This window comes from Rhododendron vialii, chromosome 4a, assembly GCF_030253575.1.
Source record: "Rhododendron vialii isolate Sample 1 chromosome 4a, ASM3025357v1".
Taxonomy (NCBI): Eukaryota; Viridiplantae; Streptophyta; class Magnoliopsida; order Ericales; family Ericaceae; genus Rhododendron; species Rhododendron vialii.
Window position 1 is genome coordinate 6623880 of NC_080560.1, and position 26975 is coordinate 6650854.

A 26975-nucleotide genomic window follows, 5' to 3' on the forward strand; every position below is an offset into this window, starting at 1 on the left:
AATCGGAAATGAAACCCTAGTTTTTGCAACCTAAGGCTCTGATACCAGTTTGTTGTAACGAACGCTATGAATGCAAGCTAAGAACGAGAAATTGAAAACTAAACAAGAAATCACAAAGACACAAGATATACGTGGTTCCCCAAGATGGGTACGTCCACGGGCGAGGAGAGAGAGGATTCACTAACCAACGTGAAGAAGAGATACAAAGAGCCGGCTATAATCCGTAACTCTAGAAAGGCCACAATATGAAAGCTCAAAAGATAATTTCTAGAAGTACCCCAAAAGCCTTATTTATAATAGGCTACAAAAACGGGAACAACATAATTAACCAATGTGGGACTAAAGAATACAAGGCATTCCCAACACTTATGTTATTTCTTCTCCTACTACAAAGATTGGTAATGCTTGTTAGGAGGTCATTTTTCAAATAAAAAAATCAATTACTTTTGTGGATAATTTTTTGAATTTTTTTACACTGTATTAAGGATCTCGATTAGTACTTTAATTTGGTGCGAAAAATTTTAAAAAATTATACATGGAAGTAGTTAATTTTTTGATTTAAAAAATGACACGACTTTTTGTAGTGAACTCTATGAAACGGAGGGAGTATACTCAAACAATAGTGTGGGCTAATATGGGTACATGTATTGGTTAGACAGGGGTTTTATTGTTTGTAGAATACCAATAGCCAAAGCTAACAAATCTAGAATCTCAAGTTGCATCTAACGCGACCTGAATACTCTGGGTTACCAAAAAAAGAGAGTAGATTTTTAAATAGATTTCTATTACTAGAAGGGGGCGGTTAAATAGATGGAGGGGTGTCAATAAGAGGTTTTTTTCCCCTCATTCGTTAATCCTAATCTATTTTATTCTAGGGAGCTTGGAGAGGAGGAAGAGTTCATGTGCGTGAGAGTATAAGGGATGTACTAAGTGCACTTCACTCCACTTGCAATAAGAGGTTTCTTTAGGAGAGTGTTAAGTGTTAAAAGATGATACTACGCTGAAAGGTGTTCCATTAATAGTTCTTAAAAAATAGGAGTAGTATTTATTTGTAATTTTTAAAATTAAAAAATAATGAATTTACTGATATAATTTTTTGTGCAAGGCCTGGCGCGCCCTCACTCTAGAACCCTACTTCGCCAAATTGCACATCTCAAGGTTTCCTCTCAGCCTCATCTTCTACCGCCACAGCACGAATAGAAACACCCCCTCTCACTTCGAAATCCTCCAACTCCACGATCCCACCGATTTTGGTCACCGCAACGCCACCATGAAGTTCACGACTGGAATCTACTTCCCTCGTATCCATTCAGGAAGTAGCTTCATGTAATGGGTTGATTTTGTTGTTGAATCACCAGTCTAAAGACCTTGTTATTGTGTGTAACCCACTTAGTGCACAACATTTTGTTCTTCCTAAACCTCTGAAATTGGCACCACCGATGCACTGTGGTTATACTGGATTTGGGCTTGGGCATTGTACGACGACCGATCAGTACAAGGCGTTAAGATTTACTGAAACGTATGGACCGACTAGATCGATGGACATTGCCATTTATACCCTTGGGGTTGACGATGAATGGAGGAGCCTTGGAGACACTGCCCAGCCACCGTGTATTTTTACCGGGAAATTAGTTTTTCTGAATGGGGCTTTTCATTGTTGGTGCAAAAATCGTCGTAGTCGATGAAAGTAGATAAACAGAGATGCTTCAAGTCACGTTACTATGTCGTTGCCCTTAAGACGATATTCGCCCCCACCAATTCGAGAGAATTCGGTGTGCACCGGGTTATAGCAAAGCCGCCTTCAAGATAAATTGAAGCCCAGTCTCCAACTGTTGTCTAACTGCGTTATGCACAAACGAAGAGAGACCCGAATACCTTTGGATTTTGCGAGCCCCTTAAGTATAATCGTAGGAGATAATTCTAGAGAAAAACAATAATCAGAATTGTTCTGATTCTCTTCATCCTTTCAATTGGTAAAACCATTTGCCTTTTATAGGCATAGATCGTGACCGTTGGCCAAAGATTACACCTTTTTGATTAAATGCAATAGTCATGTCTATTCATTCCACCCCAATGATCACACCTTTTGGTCTGGTAATGTCTATTCATTTAACCTGAATAGACACACCTTTTGCGCGCTTAAATCCAATGTTCATGTTTATTCATTTAACTTGAATAGTCACGCCTCTTGAATTAAAACCGTTCACCAATATTTACATTTAATATCCATTAAATATTTTGAAAATGTTCCAACATTCACTGGATAGGCTTTGAGAATTCACGGGTCGTTTGCTATCTTGATATCGAGAAAGAGCAGTTCGGGAGCTTCCCCTTGCCTTATCACATTGGAGATGCGTGTGAGTATCTTGGGGTTGTAGATAATTGGTTGTACATTCGCAATGAGCCATTTGGTGTACGGAAATTTTGGATGATGAAAGATTACGGAGATTTTGGGTCTTGGACTTTGGAATGTGTCGTTGAAACTTCGGACGTTGAAAGATCACGGATATTTGTGAAGCCATGAAATTTTTTAAAAGATGGAAGCCTGTTGATAACGCTCCACGAGTATACTGTAGGAATATATAGAAAGGGGCCAAAGGAGGATAAGATTACTCTAGCATCTTACAATCCACAAACAAGAGTGCTGAAAAAAATTGATCATCGTGGTATTTTACCCTGGGGCGCTCCATATTCTTTTGTACCATGCTTCATCTCTCCAATGGATGCTTTGAAATGACAATGTTAAAATCTTAAATTTAAGGTACTATTTCATTACTTCACTGAATCATGAGTTTGTTTATTTTAAGAACTCTATTTGATTTCGTTATTAGTTTCCTGGTGTTGACCTTGTGATTGTCTGCAAAATTTGGTCCGATTCGGACTAGGGGGCATTATTTACCCAAAATGAGTAATTCCTTCACTTGCAATAACGTAACGAATGATTTACAAATGACAACCAGTTTACTGTAAACTGAAGATGTAAAGTTCTCTGTATGGTTCATGATAAATCCAAAATCCAACATATGTTTGTTAGGTGAATGTCCAATTTAATTTCTTGGACATTGCTCTCATACCCTTTCCTGTATGTTGAACATGGTCTATGAAGCACTGAACCCCTAACTGCTTACGTGTCCATGCCGTATCTGTGTCTTGTTGGGATTAAATGCGGAAGCACCCAAGCGCCGAGATTCAAACACAACCACAATTGCAACTAATGGAAGTTCGATGAAAAATAAAATAGAGAGACACACGCAAGATATACGTGGTTCGGAAAAAAATCTGCCTACTCCACGGAGAGGATCTCGTTCTTTTCACAATGAGAATTTCTGTACAAGTACACTTGAGTATGAAATAACCCACCCACAATCCTTATACACTCACTCATACAAGAACACACTCTCACCAATTACTAGACCTTGCACACACAATACTTACTGTAAGGAGCTGCCCCCACAAACTGTTTTTCTTCCACTCTCTCCCTCTGTGTCCCGAAAAATACCTTCCTCATGCCAATATATAAGCACCCACCAAACCCATGCATTAAATACATAATACATGTTCCCAGCAAGAAGTTTGAAGGCCACACACGGCAAATAGGAACCAGCCAACACCAGCTAACTTTTCGGGAAACCAGAGAGTAATTAAACCTATGCAAGACTTTGACTTGGGTGGAATTTGAACCAACACCATTGGGAACCCGAACCATCCCAACAATCTCCACCTTGGTGAAAATTCCACGCACCACTATGCCACCACCAAGCTGCAACAACCATTGGCCTTTCAACAGATCCCGAGCTACACATAACCGAATCAGCAAACTGGTCCTTTCTTAACCTGATTCAAAAATGGCCAATCACATGTGTAACTGAACTCGAGCTAACATCATGAGTTTCTTTAGTTTGAAGAATTTTACATTTGATTTTGTAATTAGTTTCCAGGTGTTGACTTGTGATTATTTGCAAAATTTGGCGCGATTAGTCTTGGGGACAGGGATTACCTAACATGAGTAATTCCATCACTTAACAATAATTTAGTGAATGGTTGACAAATGACAAACTCTTAGCTGTGGAGGTGTATGTGTAAGTATTTTTTCAATAATGCTACTACCTCAAACACTTGCACACACAATCACACAAACTCACTCACATCAAGCGTGGGGTCCATTATATTTTTGGTACAGACACAAAGAACCCGTGATACTTCTGGACATGAGGTCTATAATGGTGACTCGTTCGTGTCCGCGACAACATTTGATGCCTTGCCACTGATAGAAATGGAGAGATTCATTCCATGAGCTTAAGGTGTGTTAATGTTCAAGCATTGCTCATTTCTATAAAGAAGCTTCAAGCCTCCCGGCACAGCAAACTATTTGCTCAGCTTAAACAAGGCTTGCATAAATAAATACTTCAGGGGCACGGTGGGCATTGCAAAGGTTATTGCCCGCTTGCTTCGATTCCAAAGTTGTCTAGCTATCCATGTTGACCTAGCAAGGTTAAACCATGGAGGATTTAAGCCACTCTCAGAAGGTTCAATACCATAGAAGGGCGAATTCACAAATTATTGACTAAGATCTTCATTTGCTTACCTTCAGAATATTCTTCTTGACCAGATGAAGCTCTTGGAGTGCAATATTTATACTCATTCGGTCTTTAGGGGACTCTGCGGAGCATGCTAGTCCTATCTTTACGATGGGGATCAGATATTCCACTATTTTGCTGCCATGTCTCTCCTCAGTTAAGAGCATGGAGTCTACAATCTCCACCACACGTTCAGGGAAGGCACTCTTTGAAAAGTTATGAAGATTAAGGTCTGCCTCGAATATTTTGTCCGTAGGTCTCCTCCTTGTTACCATCTCCAACAATAAGATCCCATAACTATAAACATCTCCACTAGCTGACATCTCGCTTCCGAGACCATACTCTGCCATTAGTAAAATGCAAACTTCAACCAAAGGATCTTTCTTTTGTTCGCGAAAAAGCAAAAATGATAGTACGAAATGAAAGAGAAAACTTGCTTACCATCATGTTATTACCGTCATTGAACTACTTTATTTTTGGCATCGTCATTCAATTATTAGGTGTGCAACCCTTCGTGTTTTAGTAACCGAAAAGAATTGACTTTGATCTGTTCTAAGATAACCACAACACATTCCACATCATAAATGTAATCCATTTAACGTGTGATTTGGTGTCTAATCAAATGAATGTGCTGAAATTCAGTGATTCTGAAATTAGAAGAGGCAGATTTAAAGTAGAAAACGGATAAGGAGCATGTTCTAACCTGGAGCTGCATATCCAATGGTTTCCCACATTGCAGTTGAACTACTTGCACTAGGAGTTGTGAGCTCAGCACGAAATCTAGCTAGACCGAAATCTCCAACATGGGCAACCATATCACTGTCTCATGCAAAATTCTTCAATTGATATCAACTTCAGATGGCGTTTTTGCCACAATAGACAAGGCGTGTAATCCACTCTGCAACTCATCTTGCAACAAATCATAGATAAGCCTATGCCTCTTAACCAAACTTTTTCCTTCAAATTCCTTTGACACTACTTTCACATTAAAATGAGTTTCACCGTCACTCCCTCTAACACCCTCATGCCCTGCGTGTTGATAAGATATATCGTCCACTTTCAACTCATTAGGACTCCGTCCTGCCTCCAATTTCTCCTTAATTCTCTCCCCTCTACTCCCCAACCCCTCTGAATTCGAATCCAAATCATCAGCAACCACTTCAGATTTCCCCAACTCAAAACCCCAATACCAATCCCAACTTTTGAGCCAGAATCCAAATCCTCAACCGGGTTTTCTGCACTCATTGATAAAGACGACAATTCACTTGCCAATCACCTCCTTTTTCAGCTTTCACATATAGCTGCAACGCCTTCTTTTGCATCAACTTCAGCATATTGAAGAACCCATTATTCCTCGACGGAGTCAAACTCTGTTGCAACCCAAGAAGCACCTCAAAATCGGGCGAAACCCATATAATCTCCTCAACTGGTCGACCCGAAAAGCCCTGGACTAGCAAAGCAGCAAGTCCCTTGGTGAGTACCGAGTCAGAATCAGCAACGTTCCTGACCGAGTCAAGGTATGCTCTGACCCACACCTGCAAGGACAGAATTTCAAGGCTGGGTAGACGAACGTTAAACAAAATTATAACCTGCAAGAGGCAAAAATTAATTTTGCCAATGTAAATTGCAAGGAAAAGAAATTAACAAAAAAATTACTCTATATGTTTTCAACCAACCTTTTACCTATCTATTCAATTACTAAGATATCGTCATTTAACGGCATACAACTTTGTGCAGCCCAATGCATTTTAAAAAGCAAAATGATTCAACCAACACTAAAACTAGTGCTAAAACTAATATTATTTGTCACAAAACATTTTGGTTGGGTGTGGGTAGGTATTACCGTATCGGTAGTGCTGCAAACGAACCGAGCTCGACTCGTTAAGCTTAAGGGTCGGCTCGAGCTCGAGTTTCAGGCTTTACTAAACAAGCTGAGCTCAACACTCAAAAGCTCAGGTCGGAAAGCTTGACTTGCTTTATGGACTCGTCTGGTTAAGGAAATTCGCCGGGCTCGTTTGTTGCTGGAACACTATAAAGTTCGGCTCGGCTCTTTTGCAAGCCCTACACAATTTGGTATTGGATTATTCGAAATGATGTTGAACGGGCAGACTAAGGTAAGTTTAATAACGTTCATGAGATAACAATACTTATGCAACTTTAATAACGGTATTGAGATAAGAACTACTACCATAATTCTAGTAGAGATATGAAACGCGGATCTGTCCGTCATTGCATACCTGACAGACACAACCCTGGACCCTGTTTTCGCTGGTTTTGAACTGGGAATCAAGGTTTTTCAAGTTTTTGCCGTAGAACAGGAGCTGTTCGTATTTGGCCTTGGATTGTTGCACGGCTTGGAAGAGCTTGACGATTTCTTGGAGCTTTGGAGGGAGTTCTGAAATGGGTTGTTAGGGAGAGAAAGAGGGATGAGATGATGATGAAGAAGATGGTAGAGGTGGTGGTGAAGAGAGAGGTGGATGATGATGAAGAAGATGGTAGAGGTGGTGGTGAAGAGAGAGGTGGGTTTGTTGTGGGTAGTCTTTGGATAGAGATTGATTTGAAGAAGGAGAGGGTTTTGAAGATTGGGGAAGTGGGTCGGAGGAGGAGGAGGAGGAGGAGGAGGAGGAGGGACTGAGGGAATTTGGTGTAGAAGAATAGGCGGAATAAAGTGGAAATTGACATTTTGAGCCGCTGATGAGAGAGAGAGAGAATGGGGACGACGACATCTTCCTCACCTTGGGCGGGTCGACATTCGGGGCGACTGGAACGACGTCGACCGTGTTCTCTTCAGACCTCGCGTCTTCAACACTGGAGGTTTAATAAAAACGACACCCGGTTTCATTAAGACTTCTTATCCTCAACCTGCGAAGTGCTTATTATAGGAACTCCGGCGCCTAATTGGTAAATTGCAAACTCATCTGGGTTTATATTCTTGATCGAGACTGTTCAATTTGTAGAGATTTTTAAGGAAATAAAGTGTGTCAAAAATCATGTCAATTGGATATCGATTTATGGATAATCGGGGACGATTTCGGTGAATTTATTTTTATGAAAATAGATACGGCAACACTTGATCAAACCCAGTTGAACTGCGGCGTCTAATTGGTAAATTGCGTACTCATTCGGATTTATATTCTTGATCGAGACTGTGAAAGTTGTAGATATTGTCAAGAAGATAAACCTTGTTAAAAATCTTGTTAATTGGACGTCAATTGATTGATAATCGGAGATGATTTTGGTGAATTTCTTTTTGTAAAAATAGACTTGGCCACACTTGATGAAACCCACTTCATGACAAAATGTGGCGGTTCTGGTTCGTCGAGCAGAGGAAGCTATGGAAGAAATTGACGGGATTGGTTTCATTGCCGGACATAGAAACAGGAGGTGAGGTCTCTTCTAATCTTCCATTGTTTCAGGTTCAGCCCTAGGTGTTCGTGAGAAATCAAAATCAAATGAGCCAAAATGCCACCGCCCTTGGCTCACAGTAGTCTCTCCTTTTAGATTAGCTCTTTGTGCAGTGTGTTTTTTTGCTTTTCAAAATTGGCTCTTATTATCGCTCGTATCATTGTCATTGTATTTTCCATTTCCTAGTAATTTAAGATAACTTTTTTTTCCACGTGTCCAGATCACGCGCATCTCGACTACTTGATTGACCGATTCCAGTGTTGATGAGCAGGCCCAATAAAAGTTGGGGCATTTCCTTGTCCTTACCTGCTAGTAAAAGCCTAGAAAACTAGAAGTTTTTCCTTTCTATCTTTCTGTTCTCGTTTGTTTATGATGCGCTCACTTGTGCCATAAATGATAAAACTCCCTTGGTCATCCAGTTTTGCAGGTGGTAGACCGTAGACGGGCAATCAACTATGTCCTAACTAATTGTAAGCCTTTTTTTTTTGCCAAGATGTTAGTATGCAAGTATTTGTTAAATTACTACGATGGCCAACTTCCTATCCACATAAGAGTTGAACCTAGACCTCACGCTCCGAAGGAGCACTACACGACCATTGGGCCATACCTCAAGGTCGACTAATTATAAGTTCAATGACTTCAACATGCTGAAGTAAAAATGTTAAGAAAAAGAGTTTCCTTATTGTCTTTCTACCTTATCGTTTATCGTTCTAGTCTTCTAGATATGAATAATTCACAAAATGCATCTCTTTTCTGGCTTTGACGCAGTCTGTTTTCATCACGAAATTTATTTTAAGTGGATAAATTTATGTTGAAAATGTATATTCCAGTTTAATATCTACTATCGAGACATCCTTTTTGGTGTTTTTACTTAGAATCATCACATATTTTGCTGGGTACTGAGATTTGTTAGCATCTTAGAAGGGTCTGATCATGCTCTTGGGGGATGCTGTAGCGCATGAGGGCGCTGCAGAATCTCCCATCCAACCAATGTTGTTTCAGCTTGTAAGCGCTGCAGAAATTGCTCGGTACTATTCCAATGCCTGCTGCTATCTCTCCCACAAACCCTCTGAAGCCTGATCCATGGCTTCTCCAAACCCTCAGATATAGTTTTCAAATGGAGTGAATTTTTTCGAAAGGTGAGAGGGCCTCTCTAACTATCTCAAGTGTAATTACTTATCAATTCTGTAGTTTGTCGCCTACATATGTCCAGATTATCTATAATACATTCCCAACTTGCATATTTTGAATGTCAATCTTTATCTAGGTCTTTGTGAGCCATTACTTTCTCCTCCGACTTAAGTAGTAAACATACATAACCACTTGCCTACGGAATCTTGTACCAAATGTTATGATAATGACCGCAAACCAAACAGCAAGAAGTCAAAAAGCTGTTATTGGTTGGAGAATAATGGAGAACATATGAAGGTGTGTGTGGCTGAATAAAAGAACATCAAGACGTCATTTTTCCCTATCAACTAGCATGGTTATAGTTGACCTTCCATTCATTATCAGGTTAGATGACCTCACTCTACCGTTTGAAGTTGCATTGTAAATTCAAGTTATGGGATTTAGAAATAAACTTCTTTGCGGTCGTTTCCGTAAAAAATAGTTTACGGAACTCAGATCTCACACATCTAAAGTGAATTAGACGGTCTGAATTTTAATGCAACTTTTCCGAGGAATAAGAGGTTTCTTAGGAGAAAGGGTTGTTCGATATATTCAAGTGGTGTATGATCCCCTTGCATTGCATTATCAGGTTTCCTCTCAGCCTCATCTTCTACCCCCTCTCACTTCGAAATCCTCCAACTCCACGATCCCACCGATTTCGGTCTCCACAGCGCCACCATGAAGTTCACAACTGGAATCTACTTTCCTCATATGGATATTGATAAAGTAGCTTCATGTAATTGGTTGATTTTGTTGTCGAATCACCCGTCTAAAGACCTTGTCATTGTGTGCAACCCCTTAGTGCACAACATTTTGTTCTTCCTAAACCTCCTAAATTGGCAACCAAGGCGTATAGTAGTTTTTTCGGATTTGGGTTCGGGCATTGTACGTCGACAGATCAGTACAAGGTGTTGAGATTTACTAAAACGCATAGACCGACTAGATTGATGGACATTGCCATTTATACCCTTGGGGTTGACGATGAATGGAGGAGCCTTGGAGACACTGCACAGCCGCCGTGTATTTTTACTGGGAAATCAGTTTTATTCATAAATAAAATGAATCACCATTTAGAGCCAAATGGTCGGACGTTTCTCTATTCAATTCTTTTCAGTCATTCTTGTCGCTGGATTAATTTCCTTTTGTCGATTGTAGCATCTTGAATTTGAAATGTGAGGTGTTGACAGCCTAGCCTCATCTATTAGTGTACTTTTGGTGGGTTTTTATTTTTCAAGCAATCTCAACTGATTCTTGTGAGCTCTGGTGGTGTTTGTGGTGAAAATGATGCCTGATTGCTGTGCTATTAGCTTGAATTATCTTCAGAATTTGATCTCTCTCGTTAGTGCATGTATTGGGTTTTGGAGGTTGTAGTGCGATCTGAAATGGGGCTTTGGGTTTAGTGGGAGTTGGTTAATTTGCTGAATTTTATGTGACGATGATTTGGATAGTTCATAGTTGATTGTTATACAAAAACTGGAAGGGCTTCATGCATGATATTGTTGGGCTTTCAGTTTTCATGTAATTTCAGTTGATTCTTGTGTGCTCTGTTGTTGTTTGTTGTGCAAATGTTGCCTGATTTCTGTTATTGTTTTGCTATCAGTTTGATTCATTTCAGAAATCACTACAAGAAAAATTGCATTGGGTGACGAATGAAAATTGTCACAAATTGCATGTTTTTCGTCACAAATAGTATGCGTGACGAAAATAAATTTGTCGACTAAAGGTTGTCGAGGATTCCTACCTCGTGACGAAATTTGTTTTTCGTCACCTATGGTATCTTTTGACAACGAAAAATTTCGTCACGAAAAAATCACTTGGTGACAAAAAATTTTTGTCACCTATATTCTTTTTGACGACGAAATATTTCGTCACCATTGTAATAATTATTTGTCACACATTTTCAATTTCGTCACTAATTGTGGCAGGTGATTGAACAATGTAAGTACATAGGTGACAAAAAAAGTTTCGTCACCGAAGAAATTAATTAAAAATAATAATTGTGACAAAATATTTTGTCACTTAAAATTTCCAATTAAAGCCAATTAGTGACGAAAGAAATAGTCATTGAAAAGTTGATCAGAGAAACATCTTTAGTGATAAAAAAAAATTTGTCACCTTAAATATGTGTATAGGAAGTAAAAGTGACAATAAATTGTCACTAACACTCTTCTTACAAGACAATATTATCCTATTCATTTTGGAATTCAAAACTCAGCCAAACAAATGAATTATAAGTTACACCATAATAGCCAACACATCTTCATAAACCAATATAATCATGAGCCAAACTAGACATCCATTAACCACAAGAACTATGTATTCTACGCCAAATGTCCATTCAACGATAAGATCTAAAGCATCAATGTTCCCATGACAAAAACATGAAAAGTAGACCATACCATATATTCATCATAATTCGGTAGCATCATTAAAATGAAAAAAAAAGACTCAGAACTTCAACCAAAAAAGGAGTCTTCATAGAAGCATGTATCCAAAAAAGAAGACTCGGAACTTCATCCAAAAAAGGAGTCTTCATAGAAGCATATATCCAAAAAAGAAGACTCGGACCTTCATCCAAAGAAGGAGTCTTCATAGAAACATATATCCAAGCAAAAAGTCTTCATAGAAGAGCGTATATATACCATCTTCCCTGCTACCAACCTTATGCGTATTCAATCTGCACACATAAAAAGTTGGATAAAGTATTTTGGTTATGATGTTAATAGAACACAAAACATTATGGAAACTTAACAATCTGCACACCTTATGCATATTCAATCTACACACACAAAGTATTTTGGTTGTGTGTTGGGTGCATTGGTATGTGTCAGTGTGTGTTGTGTCCACTAAAGGTGTGTTGTGTCCTCTAAAGGTGCGGTGTGTGTTGGTGTGCATGTGTGTGGATTTCATTACTGGTATTTGTTGTGTGGGTGCCAAGGTTTTATACACCTAAGGAGCTGTGTCCCCATATATGTCGTGTCCCCCGCGTGTCCATGTTGTGTCCCCACCGTAAAGAGGTGGAAACCCCTCTATTTCGGGACACGAAAGCCGTTTGGGTACCTTTATACAGAGAAAACAAATTAAAAGCAATTGGAGAGGAGAGAGACGTGGAAGTTGAACCAACAACCTGGAAGTGCAGCCGTCAGACCTCTATTTAGGTGTCCATTACTATTAGACTCAAGACGGCGTTGTGTAACTAGACTATTTTAGTGTAACCATTGGTTAGTGCCATTGGTAGACCATTGTATGCAGATCATTTCACAGAGTCATGCAAACAGATTAGTTATGCTAAAATTTGTGAGGAAATAGACACATCTTTTGCTCTGCCTGACAGTTTTGACTTGACATTACCTTCTGGGGCTGTTTTTAATATTAGAGTGTGGTATCCTTGGAGACCGTTACGATGTGAGTCCTGCAAGGTGTTTGGGCAAAAGACTTGTCAGTCTAAGGCTGTTCCTATGAACTCTAAACCACAAGTGTGGGTTGTAAAACCAACTCATGTTGCTCCTATTGTTGCTGGAGTTCTGTCACCTATAGTGAATGATGTGGTTGGTGTTGCTGCAGCGACCTCTCCTATTTTTGTTTCCATAGTTGCTGACGGGGCGGTTGAGAGGATTCCTATAGTTGTGGACATCAAGAAGAAGGCTGGGATTGATGGGGCCGCTTCTCTTAAGGTGCTGGATTCTTTGGTGTCTTCTTCTGGTACCAAAGTTGTGAATAGTTTCTCTGTTTTGCAGAATTTAGATAGTGGTGAGGATAAGCCAGCCTTAGGGGCTGAGCCAATTACTTTGCCTACTGATGAGGAGTTTGCTAATGGGTTGAATTAGGAGCTGATCCTTTAGGTTTCTCCCCCTAAAAGAAGGGAAGGGTCGCAGTAAGGGTGTTCAGAAACCTGTGCAAGCAGTGGTTAACGGTTCTGTTGGTTCTCCTGGTAAGGGGAGGGGTGATAAAGCGTCTTCATCTTAAACATTCAAAGTCAGAGCTTGGAATATAAGGGGGCTTAATAATCCCCTTAAACAGCAAGTGGTTAAATCCCTTATCTTGTTTCATAAGTTGTCTATAATGGGAGTGGTAGAAACTAAAGTTAGATTAAGTAATAGTACTACATGGATAGGATGTGGACATGCTGAAATGCCGAAATGCCAAATAAAAAATTGCCTTGAAGACATTAGCAATTTTAAGATGCCTCCATGCATATTACAAATGGGTACATAGTATGTGAATATATACCATACAGTGGACACCAATATATCTGCCATCACGAGGAGAAAAGTATTCCAAGCATAAATATATATCAATTATGTAACACAATCATCCGAAGACTAATAAGTGAAGAGAATGAGATATTAATAGGTACAAATCTACATTGTTCTCATTTTACCATTGAATCCAACGCTCCTTTTCAACAAACTTGTATCATGTTTCATCCATGTCTAAGTGACAGACATATGCGTCCCCCAAGATCCAATGAGGCAACGAGTATCCGGTTCTAAAAAACTATTGAACAAATACAAATAAGACATATTTCCGCGTGTCCGACACATCTCAGTAAGTGTCAAACACGTGCTTCTTAGGTTCCTCCTTTTTTGAATCCCAAAGAAAATTTTCTAAGTTATAAACCTCATTAGGCAGGTTATCCACTCTAGATAGGCTTCATCAATGGGGGATTGTCATGGACTCTCAATGCACCCTAATTTGCTCAGCTACTACTGAAAATCATAGCGAGTCTTAAAAGATCCCTAAAGTAGCCTACAATTAGCACCAAAACCAGCCCCAAATCTGACCCCAAGCAACCCCTATCTGCCCTTAAAGAAGCCCTACAAAAAAATCCTCAACCCAGTCTAAAATAAGCTCCGAAAATAACCCTAAAAATTTAGAGTTCATATCTAAGGAAACTAAGTTGCGTCCCAAAGCCTATCAAATACTATTTCTGGTAACGAAAAATCTTTAAGGGGCGATTCAAGTTCCTTTTCATGATTCTTTCAAAATCCAATCGGTATTATGTCTAGAAATGTAGCTTACAAGCTACACCAGTTCCAAGTCTTATCAACATGTTCCAGCAGATAACAGCTTCAATAGAGAGTAAAAACTAGCAATATAGTTGCAACATCAACGCTCAAAATCAACATATAACATCATATGGATAGCAGAATCATCAAATGAAAGCACCAATAGATCTCATGAGTAACAACAACAACCGTACACTTAATGAAACATGTAGCATTCAATTTCAGCCAATTCCAACAAATCTTGCAACTGATTTTCAGTTTCCAACAATTTGAACTCGAATCCCAATTCTTATAGCCATATTCTAGGCAAATAAGATCAGTTTTCAGCCATTAGAGTTCAATTTCAGCACCTATAGGGGGTGATTTCTGCCTCTAAATAACATTTCCAGCAATTGGGTTCATATTTCCAGCATATATTGTTAGTTTCAGCACACAAGAGGTAATCCAATGCACTTAAAGTACACTTACAACTTTGAAATCACAGGTTCAGCACATGTATCAGCACTTTAACAATCAATTATAGCAACTACAGAGGTTATTTTCAGCATTTAAACTGCATTTGAGCAACTAATTTCAACACTATACATGATTTACATCACTACAACTTCAATTCTAGTATCAGGAGAAGATATTTCAAATTATATAAAACTAAATCAGATACATAATCTAATTTGAGATTAGCTAAACCAATTTGATAGCATCAAGCCGGTGATCTTTGATGTCATTACTTGCAAAAGAAACAACTGTAGACTAACAAGGTGTCATAATTTCAGTTCTTATACAATGTAAGAATGTACCTTGATCAGAATATTCGATGTCATGACTTGCATGCAATGATCTTTGTGTTGCTTATGGAGAAGTCTGATCTAGGGGCCATTACAACTGTCTCGAACCTAAGATATGCAATTGAAAATTTGACCGATATATGCTGCGTTTAGAATTTCCTTCCAAGCTATTTGGAATCAATTCCCTAATTTTTGCCTAATAAATTGATACAAGTTTAATTAGAGTACAGAAGATGAACTAAAAACTACCAAAAAAATAAAGAAGAGATAGACAAGCATAGCAAAGAAATGTCATGTAATGCTAGTCATTATAAAATTTAAACTTGAAAAACATGATAACTCATACTTTATCTGTGTGAGTTGGTAAATACAGCTGTGCTCAGCTAGGTGCAAACCTAGCAACTAAACTAACTACTATGCTACACGCTTTTGACCCATATATAGATGGCTACACCCTTTTGACCCATATGCTACACGCTTTTGCCTTTCTCATTCACTACAAGTTACAATCTGAGTAGTTTCTTAGTAACTAAAACCCACCAAATTTCAAGTCAACCAAAACCTAGCAACTGTTGCAAACCAACTTGTGCGTAAGGTAAAATTTCCGCACTTAAATGTGCTACGGTGTCATTCATACACCACCCCCACACTTGAAATGTGGTGATTTCAAGGCTATCAAGGGAACAACTAGACAGCCACGCAAGCTTCTTGAAATCAGAAGCACCAAAAAAACATAGAAAGATAAAGACCGACTACCGCTTTTGACAAAGTTGTTTGTCGGCATCTCTTCAAATCTGCACCAAGTATGCAACCAAGTGATATCAATATCAACCCAAACATAAAAACATAACTCTTTATCCAAAACTCCTGATTTAAAGCTATTTGTGGCCATATCCTCAAACAATTTCTTCATCAATATATGTATGTTCAATACAAAGGTTCGTTCATATTCCCAAGAAGACTAGGTGGAATGAACCTATCATGTGATGACACGGACCTCATAATGGCGGCATGAATAAAAACACATGTGTATGAATCATAAATGTATCTAAGTATAGATTCAAACAACTAATAGGCCCATAAAATGTGAGTGCATCTATATCACTAACATTATCAATGTAATGACTCACAAAGACACATACCCATGAACGTATGACACAATGTTAGGGGCATGACACTTGTCATTGCAAAAGAAGAATAGTGAATATGGTAAGTAACTGTGGTTTTTGTCTTTGCTGCAATCAGAAGGAGACATTACAAACAATATGACAATTACATTAATCTCTTTTTTTCTTTCTAAAAAATGATACCGTAGGAATATTATTGGTGATAACCAAACTAACAAAAGCAGCCATCCCTAGCTTAGGAATTGGCTAACCAACTAGGGGGATAACAATTAATATAATCAAACAGAGTCTGACACTAAACATATACAGAAGCATGCGGACACGGACAAGTCCGCAATTTAACCACTCTAGTTGGTATATGAGAAACAATCAATTCTAGCCTTCAACAAAATCTGACCCATTGTTGTATAAGGGTAGTCAATTAGGCTTAGCCATACTTGGCTAGTAATTCATCGGTCCCAGGTAACAATCTAGTTGAACAAATCCAGAAATCCACCCAGTCGTATACTACGCATAAACCCCAACAGTTTGACCCATATATAGATGGCTAAAAAACAATAAAATAGGACTAGAGAAGGAATAAACTAATCAAACCCATATATGTAAGTTCAGGGTTTTTCTCAAAAGGGAAAAACAATCATCGAGCTAAGAGGATGTATTGAAAGAACTAAGTAAATAAATCACTATTGAAAAAACTAAGCAAATAAACATAGAACAATAAAATAACAACCCAATAATCAAAAAAGCCAACAAATCTCTGGCTATAGAACCCAAAACCCACCGGCATATACATCCCTATATAAATACCCTCACCTGTATTATACATACACACGCCAATACAACAAATCTCTGGCTATAGAACTAAAAAACTGGTCGTTTGGAACAAAGATAAAGCAAGATTCATACATGCAGAACCGAAATTGGTAAACAACCAAACAAAATCCCAAACCCTCGAACTGAGAATCTCAGTCCACCTATACATACAGAATGTTCCGAGAGAGAGAGAGAGAGTCTATGTACCTCAGCTATGGGTGTGAGGGCATACGCAGGAAGGAGAGCGAGAGCGAGAGAGACAACGGGATCTGGGGATTTCTCTTCAATTGGGGGAAATCCTTTTCAGCACCCCATTTGGGGAAAAATAATTAGTTTTCGAGGGAAATGAACAGAATTTGGAGTTTCAATTATTTTGAAGAATTAGCGCCAAAATATTACGTGCCCTTGTATCAGGCAGTATGAACAAATTCTATATTTAATTAGTCAATTCTATTTTAATAATAGTCGATTTGAATCATCAGGATTTCACGTCACACTGATTCCATCATTATCACCAAAATCAAAGATTATAGGATATCGGCGACCGCCTGATCGGACAACATTTGATGCATCCCAAGGCATTATAGTATTAGATTGTAATACTCGACCCCCACTTGAGGATATTTTTTTTTGTTCAGAACCATCCATCGTTTACATATAATGGAGTACATCAGTTGTACCAAAAACGAAGTCAATCGGATATCGCTGCACACTCGATCGGACAGAAAAATCCATTTTGTTAATGAAATCGTTTTTTGAAAGCCGATCGAGACAAATTTTAATGAGAATGATATAATCAACAAGGAAAACAAAATCAATGGTTTGGATCGTCCTAATTATGTCGCGATTGAATGGCTACCGTACATTCAAGTACAACACAAAACTTAGTTTGTTAATAGTTGCATTGAACATATAGAATTTAAAGGTCGTTACCAACTCAATTTTTACAGTGGTCGATCTGAACCGTTAGGATTTCACGTCTCACTTATTCCGTCGTTGTCATCAAAATCAAAGATCATCGGATGTCGGCAACCGCTTGATCGGACAAAACTTGATGCATCCCGAATCATTAAAGTATTAGATTACAAGACCCGACCACCACTGGAGTCTTTATTTTTCGATCCGAACCGCTTATCTTTTACATATTACATAATTCATCAATTGTACCAAGATGGAAGTAGATCGAGTATCGTTACACATTTGATCAGACAATAATTATTATCCAAAAAATAATTGTTTCCCAATCAAGGAGCTCTCTAAATCTGTTTGAATCAAATTTTTACAATGATGATCTAATCAATAAGCACAATGAAATCAACTGTCTCAACTGTTAAAATTGTTTTGTTTTATTGAGATTCGCTAAATAATTGTAGCGGATAGTATTAAAAATGTATAACATATAATAATATTATTAGATTTTGTTCAATCAATTTACTTTTTTCATAGGGTCTATTCTAGCACTTTTTTTGGGCCATTGTGAAGGGGGGGTTGTTCTATTCCAACGCTTTTTCAAGGCGCTGGTAAATGGAGGGTCTATTCCAACACTTTTGCTTAGGCGTTGGGAAATGGTCAGCCTATGCCAGCGCTTTTGATTTGGGCACTGGGAAAGCCTCATTCTAGCAAAGCTTAGAATAAGGGCCGGTGAAGACCTCCTATTGTAGCGCTTTGTGCAAGCACTGGTAGAAAAAGCGCTGGTATTTTGCAAAATTCTTGTAGTGGGGACCCATAGAGGAGAAGAGAGAGAGAGAGAAATCGAACACCATACCTTGAGAGAGAGAGATTCAAAGTTGCAGAGATGGAGACTGGGGAGCGGTCTGAGAGAGATGGAGTGGTGTGATGGTCATGTGAGAGAAAAAAAATCCCTTGTTGATGGAGGGGAGAGCTTTGGGATGAACGCCCAAATTTTTCCCTGCCCCTAAAACCCGCCAAAATCCCCTGTTTATTTTTTTTAATCGTCTAAATCCCCTCTTTAAAATGGAAGACAAAAAAGAATTCGTCACCCAAAGTATTTTCTTTTGTGAGGAATTATTTCGTCACGAAATGGTTGCAAGTATATGTGGAGGAAACGGATTAGTGACGAAATTTATTTTTTTGTCACCTTATATTTTTTTGTCTACTCTTTTGCTGACAAAATTTATTTTTTCGTCACTGATTAACTGTTTTTGGCGACAAAATAAAATTTCCTCACCTTAAATTTTTCTGCCCTCTTAATTGGTGATGAAAAAATATTTTTCTCACAAAATAGGTATATTTGGAGACGAAAACTACTTTCCTCACCACCATTTTGTCACATATTCTCATTTTTCTTGTAGTGAATCTCAGGGAACTCCCTGCTTTTGTCAAACATGGTAGGAGGAAACTAACTCTTAAAAGTAATGTATTGTCATCAGATTAGGAATTCTTTTTGATATTCCTGTTGTGAGAGCATTTTACTTTGTGTAATGTAGATTGATCATCTCTAGGCCTTGAATCCAAATTGGTTATATTTCTTTGACGACTCGTGTTGAGCGTGTGCAGTGTTGAATACATTCATTTAATCCTTTCCTCCCGATTCCAAGTTTGTTCTCTTCATCCAGCATCACATATTGCATTTAAGTCACCATGAAGGAAATGCATGTAAAAAGCATCGCGTATGGGAAAGTCTTTTCCTACGCTTAAAATGGATGTATTGTGTATGGGAAAGTCTTGCATTTCGTTACATTGAATGTCAATGGATGGTTTGTCAACTCGCTCGAAAGAAAGTATAAGGAATTGTTCGACATGCAGGTGTATATATAAAAGAAAGTATTTGGTGGTGCACCATATCATGAGATTAGACGTGTAAATACCTCCCAACTAACTGGATACCTACAATCTATATATCTTGCTCGAGTTGTACAAGAAAACAAATTAGGATGTTCACGTTTCTCGCAATTCATATGATCGTCTTTCTTCACTACTTTCTACAATTTCTATAGTTTCATGAATTGGGGTACTAGTTTCTGTTGTAGAAAGCCCTTCACCGTGTGAGAAAATCCATTCAACAAGCTGAGAATCACTTGTTGCTGGACTTTGTGGACAATCAGCTGTTGCTGTTGCAAGCACTGCCATACCTTCGCCTATGGCGATTTTTCTGTTGGATGCATAAGATGAATTGTCTTTTTCTTCATGGAAAGTTTTAGCCATTGCTATAAGCTTTTCCCTTATTGACGATTCATGAGAGGCTAAGCTGTCCCAATTCTCAAATAGGAAGATTGACAAGAATAAAATGAGAGCAGAAAATGACGCTACAGCGGCCACTATGAAAAGACCCTTGAAGCTATCGAGCGTGAGACTGTCGGAGATGACCTTGGCACCATCTTGCTCTGCACAAGTAGCTCCTTCCCCAAACCATTTTTCTTTGATTCTTGTCATTACATCTTGCCCTGTTACATTTAAGATTGCTCTTGATACGTCAGGTACTAGGGGAGATCCCTTTGGGAATGCCTACAAGTAGATCCACACATTACATGTTTTAGAAGATAATATAGAGCTGGCAGCCTGACAATATGATATTGCATGCATAACACTATTTAAATAGAACTTTGATGTACAAATCCGAATGGGGTGGACTTCCATGCTACTTTCATTCCAAACTATAACATCCACCATTGTTAACAATATAGGAAATGCTTTTATTCTGTGTTTTGAATTGTTTTCAAAACTCCGCGGGGTATATTTGATGCTGCCCTAGTCAACCTGCATGGAGAGAGAGAGAGAGAGAGAGAGAGAGAGAGAGAGAGAGAGAGAGAGAGAGAGAGAGAGAGAGAGAGAGAGAGAGAGAGAGAGAAAGACTCACAATCCCCAAGCCTGCAGTATTGAAGATAGGTCCTACCATGGTGTATTTAGTACAGTATTTGGGATTGGAAAGGAAGAGCTTTATGTGAGGGATCCCCAGGAAAATTGCAGCAGCTCCTCCATTCTTACTTCCTTTGGAAAGGGCTTCATCAAACTGTTCCAACGTGCTATAATTCTTCAACTTGGAGGTATCAAATGCCTTATTCTTTAGTAGCCCCTCGATAAAAGAACCCTCCGGGTAGCCAACATACTCCTTACGCTGTATGAGGTTTCTTATATCTGTGATAGAAGGCTTTAGCTTTTGCACTGTCAACATTGATGTTAAGCTCGCAGTATAACTCGATGTGAGTACCAGAACCACGAAAACCCACACGATTACAACAAATCTAGATAAGTTGCTGGTCAACTTCTCCTCTGCAAATCAAACAAAAAACCAAGTTCCTTATTGAGTAAGAAAATTTTGTCAACAAATACTATGATGATGTTTGCAGTGCTACTCAATAATGCATTAAGCATATTAAATGAGAATAAGCATCTTGTTTTCATCAAACTTTGAGAAGATTTCAGACTTCACAGAAAGAGAACTGAAAAGAGAGAAGACATATGAAACAAAACATCCTCCTGATTATCTGTTCGCAATGGAGCATGTTTTAAATAGTGGTATCATGACACAAATCTTTATCGATACGAATTGTGAATCGGGCCAGTTGAAAGGGGTTTTATATGCACGGCCATATAGGTATCTTGGGACTAGCAAATTATCTTGGCTGTTTATGCACTTTTAATATGGCGCGAGAAGGTGATGATGGACTTACTGTGGGCAAAAACAAGTGTGGAGAAGGAGAACCAAAATATCATTCCAACTTGCTTGCCCGGTGGGCCACGGAATTCTTCGTTTACACGATGCTCAACAACCCAAACCACGAATCCAGTGAAGACGAAGAAAAACCCCGTTGTGAACCACAAATCCATTTTTAGGGGTTTCATGAAAATCCATGCATTCTTCCTATCATCATCTTCGAATGGAACGATCATTGCCACACCGGCCTCCATGTATGGCAATGTAAAATCAACAAATCTAGATCTGTTTGATAGAATGGTTACATCACCCGCAACAGCATCGTAATTCTAGAGATGGACACAAAACTTTAGCTACTTAAAAAATTGAGAACAAAATTAAACATTTCAAATTCTAGTTGCAAATTTGATTACCCCAAGAAAGATCTGATACACAAGATCATTGTAACTTCCAGCGCTCTTCCCATCAGGAGTTTCGAACGGAAGAAACTCGTAGGGGATAGCATATGGCAAATAATGGTCCATGACTTCTTTGAACACATCTATGCAGAAACCAGTGGCAATCACGGCATTAGTTTGAGGATCCCTTCTCACCGAGACAATTTCTTTAAATCTAGCATTGACAGGAACCCCAACCCTCAACTTTGCTTCACCTATCGACATCTCCCAACCTTTAGGCACAACATTTGATTCACCAGGCCATATGATAGCTCCAAGATCATCTTTGTTGGTCGAGTAATTCTTACTAATGGGCAAGCGCAGATTTTTTGATATGCCATATTTTCGCGTCCAAAATCCAATTTCCCTGTCCCCTTTTCCAATTACATTGACTATTTGAAAGGATGATAGTTGTAATTGTCCATTAAGTAGATGGAATTTACCATTCAAGCCATTGAATTCAATGTTCTGGAGTGATTGAAGGAGCCTTGGTCCCATTTTTGAGATTCCTATTGCTGCTAAATCTGTCAAGTTCTCTTTAGCAACTAGTTTTTTGAACTTTGATGCACCAATACCAGATCTCTCTACTGCCATTGCTAATGCTGTGACGCTATCATATGCCCAAAGCCCAAACACATTCATTTCAAATATATCCACGTCTGGATTCTCTTGACGAAATCTCTTTTTCCATCTCACCTTGAAGTTTTTAAGCTGTCTAGTTTTTCGAACATAAGGTTTCACACCTATCACCCCTTGCATAGAATTTATAACTGTAGGATCCATTGAATCCAAGAGAGATGTAAGCCCATCCGTAATGATCCAGGCATATCCCGTGTTCATCATTTTAGCTTGTTTCACTTTTGTGAAAAAGTGAGAAGCCAGAAATGGTAACATATGCACCACGAATACCCTGGTTTGCATCGTCATGAGCTTGTAGAGTTCTTCAAGGATATGATCATCCGAGGCTGAAAGAGACAAAACACTCTGGTACCTGACTTGAGTATTGATCCCTAGGAAAGAATTAGTTAAAAAAGGCACTACGCCCCTCCCATAGTTGGTGTCTTCATAAATCAACACTACCTCCCTCCAACCGAAGGCCTGAACTATAGCGGTAAGGGATTCAACCTGAGAAGAGCCATTCTGTGCCCCTCGAATGAAGTAGGGGTTGTGCGTGGGTGAGAGAGAAGGACTCGTTGCTTGAGAAATGATAGGAACTTGCGTTTTGTTCCCAATGTCAATCACAAATTCTGCTTCCGAGGATCTTTGTGGACCTAGTATTGCCTGTACTTGGACATTATTCAGCAAGTCTACGGCTGCAAATGGAAGTTCAATAGAGGTGAGATCTCTATAGTTGATTAAACTCCTATAAACCATATCAGTAGCCGACGACTAGCAGAAAGAAAATGGTAAATCGTTTTTGAACTTGCGATTTCCCTGAAAACCTGACTCAACCACTGATTATTCTTGTCTAGATTTTTTTTTCTCATTTGCTTAAAAATATTAAAGATGATGAATGTGAATTAATACCATATATGCCACATGTTTTATTGTTTGGCATCAAGTAAGAGTAAGACAGTAGAAGTGGCCTATGATGAATACGCTAAATTATGTCCACAACCACAACCATAACCATGGGAAAAGTACGAAAAAAGATTAAACCAAAGTGACAGTCAGATGGCAAATCTCAACATGAGATTTATGAAATTCTCAAAAAAAGACAAAGAGATTTTTGCATATAAGTACATTTGGATGTAGGACATCTATCTATGATAAATAGTCACACGCAAGGGAGCATAAAAAAAAAGAACAACAAGATATATAGCCAACCACAGTATTCACAACTTTCAGATCAGTGTATGGTGAGTAATTCTTCCTTATCACCTCACTCATGATCTGCAGGTGTAATATTTATTCTTGAATCCTCAAGGCAAGGTTTTAGTTTTACAAACCCAAGCTCCAATGCAAATTGGATTTTCTTTGCATGATAGACGATGGCCAACAATTGCATAAAAGCTTAACCTTTAATAATGAGAAGAAGGAAGCTATATATATGTGCAGTCACTGAAACCAGTTACAAATGAAAGCCTGATGCAATCCAACTTATTATTCAATTTATTTCTATTTTGTCATCAATCAATTGATTAAAACCTATCGTGTCCTTAAACTTATCAAACTGATATCCACTTAGTCTAATTTTTGATTTCCAGTTTACGAAAAAAATGTTTAAGTGCAAAAGTATCGGGTCAAAGTAAATACTTCTAATTAATTAACGTACCAGCAGATGCTGCCTCCACAACATCACCTTTGGAATCCCTTTTGTGAAGTACAATCCTCGTTGTACTGTGATTTTGATTTAATGCATAGAAATCTTCAAGGGCCATAGATATGCAAGTCTGGCTAACCTTTCCAACCATATGATCATCCGCATCAAGAATCACCCCAACATCAACTTCTATTAAGCCATTGCCATTTTTACCCAATATTGGCACAACATAAAGGCTTATAATGAAGAGTACTAGTAACACAAGCAGCTGGGAACAGTATCTTCGATGCTCCTGCATGCCTACGAGAGAGAGAGAGAGAGAGAGATTACAATACTATTAAGTTTTTGCTCGTGTCAGAACTTTTAGAGAGAGGAATAATTGTTAACGTTGTTTCATCTCCCTTTAATGTGTGCATAAAATGAAAATTTGATTATTGAGACATAATATTCATTTCACATTTTGGTGGACTTCGTCAGGCTTTACCTAGTGCATTTTAGTCAAGGTGGTTTGGTCATGTACGTCTACCGTAGACCCATTGATGTTGGAGTTAGGAGGAGTGATATGCTTTCCTTGGGTGATAACACTAAAGGGAGAGGTCGGCCGAAATTGACATTAGAAACGGTAGTGCGCATGGATCTAGGTTCACTTGATATTATGGAACACGAGACCCTCGACAGAGCTAAATGGAAAATACGGATTCATGTAGTCGATCCCAATTGATTGAGACTTAAGGCTTGATTTGGTATTTTATAACTCAACATGTTAGAACAAACTTATATGCATCGATCCCTATTAATTTTGAAGGATAATTCACATCCTTCATTAGAGACTGTAAAGTGATCTGGGCAAAGACCCACATCGACTAACCTCACAAGAATGATAGTGTATAGCACCTAAAAAGTTTCAACTATATAGTACCTAAAAAAAGAGCAAATTTCTAAGTCCCGATAATATTTATATAGTTGTTAGTAAGGAATAGTATTAAATCATTGACCTTGGCAACAATCAACTCAACGGGGATGGGATGATGCCGTGTAGTATAGTAGAATAGAACCAGTAGAATTGCTTTCAAGAATTTGAATTTCTTCTTGGGTCGGTTTTTGACCAAGACAATTTGATGGGTTGGCATGGATGTAAATATCTGTTTGTACGTCGACTACGAATATCTCTCTGTATATATCATGCATCGTATTGTTGTCTACATATACATATAACGACAATCTTAATGAATTCTAGCTTAATTGATTCCCAAGCTAGGATGAAGGATCCCCGCCAAGGTTTGTTTGAACTTTGAACTTCGATTGAGTTAGTACGTTGAATTAAATGACCTCAAGATTCCAAAATCCTGGATTGGTGACAACGTTGATGGTTTTGAATTATGATTTATCTGAGCAGAGTATATATTAAGAAACCCAAAAAGGCAAAACACCAGAATTTAGTGGCGTAACATGAGTATAACATTCCCAAACTGGTATAACCCAAACCCAAGTTACGTATAACTAAACTATTAAATGGTATAACTGGTGAGTCATAACAATATTAGCATAACTGAAACCATTGAAAAGCATAACAAAAAACCATAGAAGGCATAATAAAAACCATGAAAGACATAAGTAAAACAAAAAGTAGAAGAAGCATAACAATACCACATAAGAGCATAATAATAACCACTAAAAGGCATAACAATAACCTATAGAACCATAACAATACCCCACCTGTGTTTTTTTTCAATTTTATTTTTATTATAAGATGTTTAACCGTGGTTAAGTGGGAAAAATTGGGAAAAATTTAAAATGTAAACGTGTTTTGCAATTATGTTCAACAGTAAAACGTAACGGACCCCAGTAAATAATTTTATTTAATAATCAAGGCTGTTGATTTGGTTGTTATTGTTGATTTAGTTAGTTTTTGGAATTTTAGGATCCATCCGGTTTATGAAGCTCTTTCATTGGTACAAAAATTAAACATAAGAATGATAACTTATGTCCGAAAAAGTTTGTAACAATAAACAATTTACTTCATTTTTTGTAGGAATGATCTAATCTCTCTTACGCAAAAGATAGACGGTTCTGATTTTGAAAAAATAGATAAAGCGGTCATCGAGTTGTTAACTATAGGACCTTAATACCTACGTAAGCATCGAATGTGTTCCGAACGCATAGTTGCCAACATCTGATTATCACTAAAGTTGGCGACAAATATAGAATCGATAAGATGTGCAATCTTAACGGTTTAGATCGGTCATCGAAATTTTTTTTGGAACAACTTCCTTTAAAATCTATACGTTGAAACTTATTGTTTCTAAACTAAGGTATTGTGCTTTTGTGTAATGTACAATACTCATACGATAGCAACACAATCACAACAATTGATACCGTTCATTTTGTTTTGCTAAGTATTTTAATTGTTCTCGTAAATTTTTTGGTCTACTTGGTATAGAATGTCTTTTTATTGGGACGTAGATTCATTATTAGAATGACATTTTACATCCGATCAAGTATGTATTGACAAGAGATTGAATTCATTTTTTGTAGAAGTATTCTAATCTTTTTTTTTTGTACTGAAATACTAAATTTAGTAGAAAATTGAAAACCATAATATTAAATCTTTTATTTTACTCTCACAGTTAATCCTTAATTTCTTAAACACATAACTAAATAACTTACAAATTTATTATTAATTTACTATTTTTCTTTTTCAACCTTCCACTACTTATATATGATTTTACTTAAAAATTCCTATTATTAGTTGGAAAGGAATTAATATATGCCAA

At 38.1% G+C, this 26975-nt stretch overlaps 3 protein-coding genes and 1 pseudogene across 3 annotated transcripts in view; all 4 read right to left on the reverse strand.

The window, feature by feature from the left end:
• Positions 1-26975, reverse strand: part of LOC131322937 (F-box protein At3g07870-like) — a 94531-nt gene that overhangs the window by 32494 nt on the left and 35062 nt on the right. The gene's annotated exons all lie outside the window — the stretch shown is intronic.
• On the reverse strand, positions 3267-5405 carry LOC131322938 (probable LRR receptor-like serine/threonine-protein kinase At3g47570). Its single transcript, XM_058354534.1, has 3 exons — positions 5281-5405; positions 4586-4920; positions 3267-4483 (listed from the first exon to the last, which is right to left on the reverse strand). The coding sequence occupies exons 1-3, from the start codon at positions 5390-5392 to the stop codon at positions 4466-4468; spliced, it is 465 nt and encodes a 154-aa protein (XP_058210517.1). The 5' UTR covers positions 5393-5405; the 3' UTR covers positions 3267-4465.
• On the reverse strand, positions 5405-7259 carry LOC131322940 (sufE-like protein 1, chloroplastic/mitochondrial; annotated as a pseudogene).
• Positions 19761-24669, reverse strand: LOC131322933 (glutamate receptor 2.2-like). The gene is made up of 5 exons (XM_058354529.1): positions 24214-24669; positions 21915-23251; positions 21518-21830; positions 20704-21116; positions 19761-20351 (listed from the first exon to the last, which is right to left on the reverse strand). The coding sequence occupies exons 1-5, from the start codon at positions 24497-24499 to the stop codon at positions 19785-19787; spliced, it is 2916 nt and encodes a 971-aa protein (XP_058210512.1). The 5' UTR covers positions 24500-24669; the 3' UTR covers positions 19761-19784.

Bases quoted from the DNA above. Each gene is read 5' to 3' on its own strand.
- LOC131322938 (XM_058354534.1), bottom strand. From the start codon at position 5,392: ATGGTTGCCCATGTTGGAGATTTCGGTCTAGCTAGATTTCGTGCTGAG. The intron at 4,921-5,280 runs GTTAGAACATGC...TACTAATGGCAG, and splicing joins CATTGGATATGCAGCTCCAG to AGTATGGTCTCGGAAGCGAG.
- LOC131322933 (XM_058354529.1), bottom strand. From the start codon at position 24,499: ATGCAGGAGCATCGAAGATACTGTTCCCAGCTGCTTGTGTTACTAGTA. The intron at 23,252-24,213 runs GTACGTTAATTA...TTCCATTTGCAG, and splicing joins TGTGGAGGCAGCATCTGCTG to CCGTAGACTTGCTGAATAAT. The intron at 20,352-20,703 runs GTGAGTCTTTCT...ATCTACTTGTAG, and splicing joins ATACTGCAGGCTTGGGGATT to GCATTCCCAAAGGGATCTCC.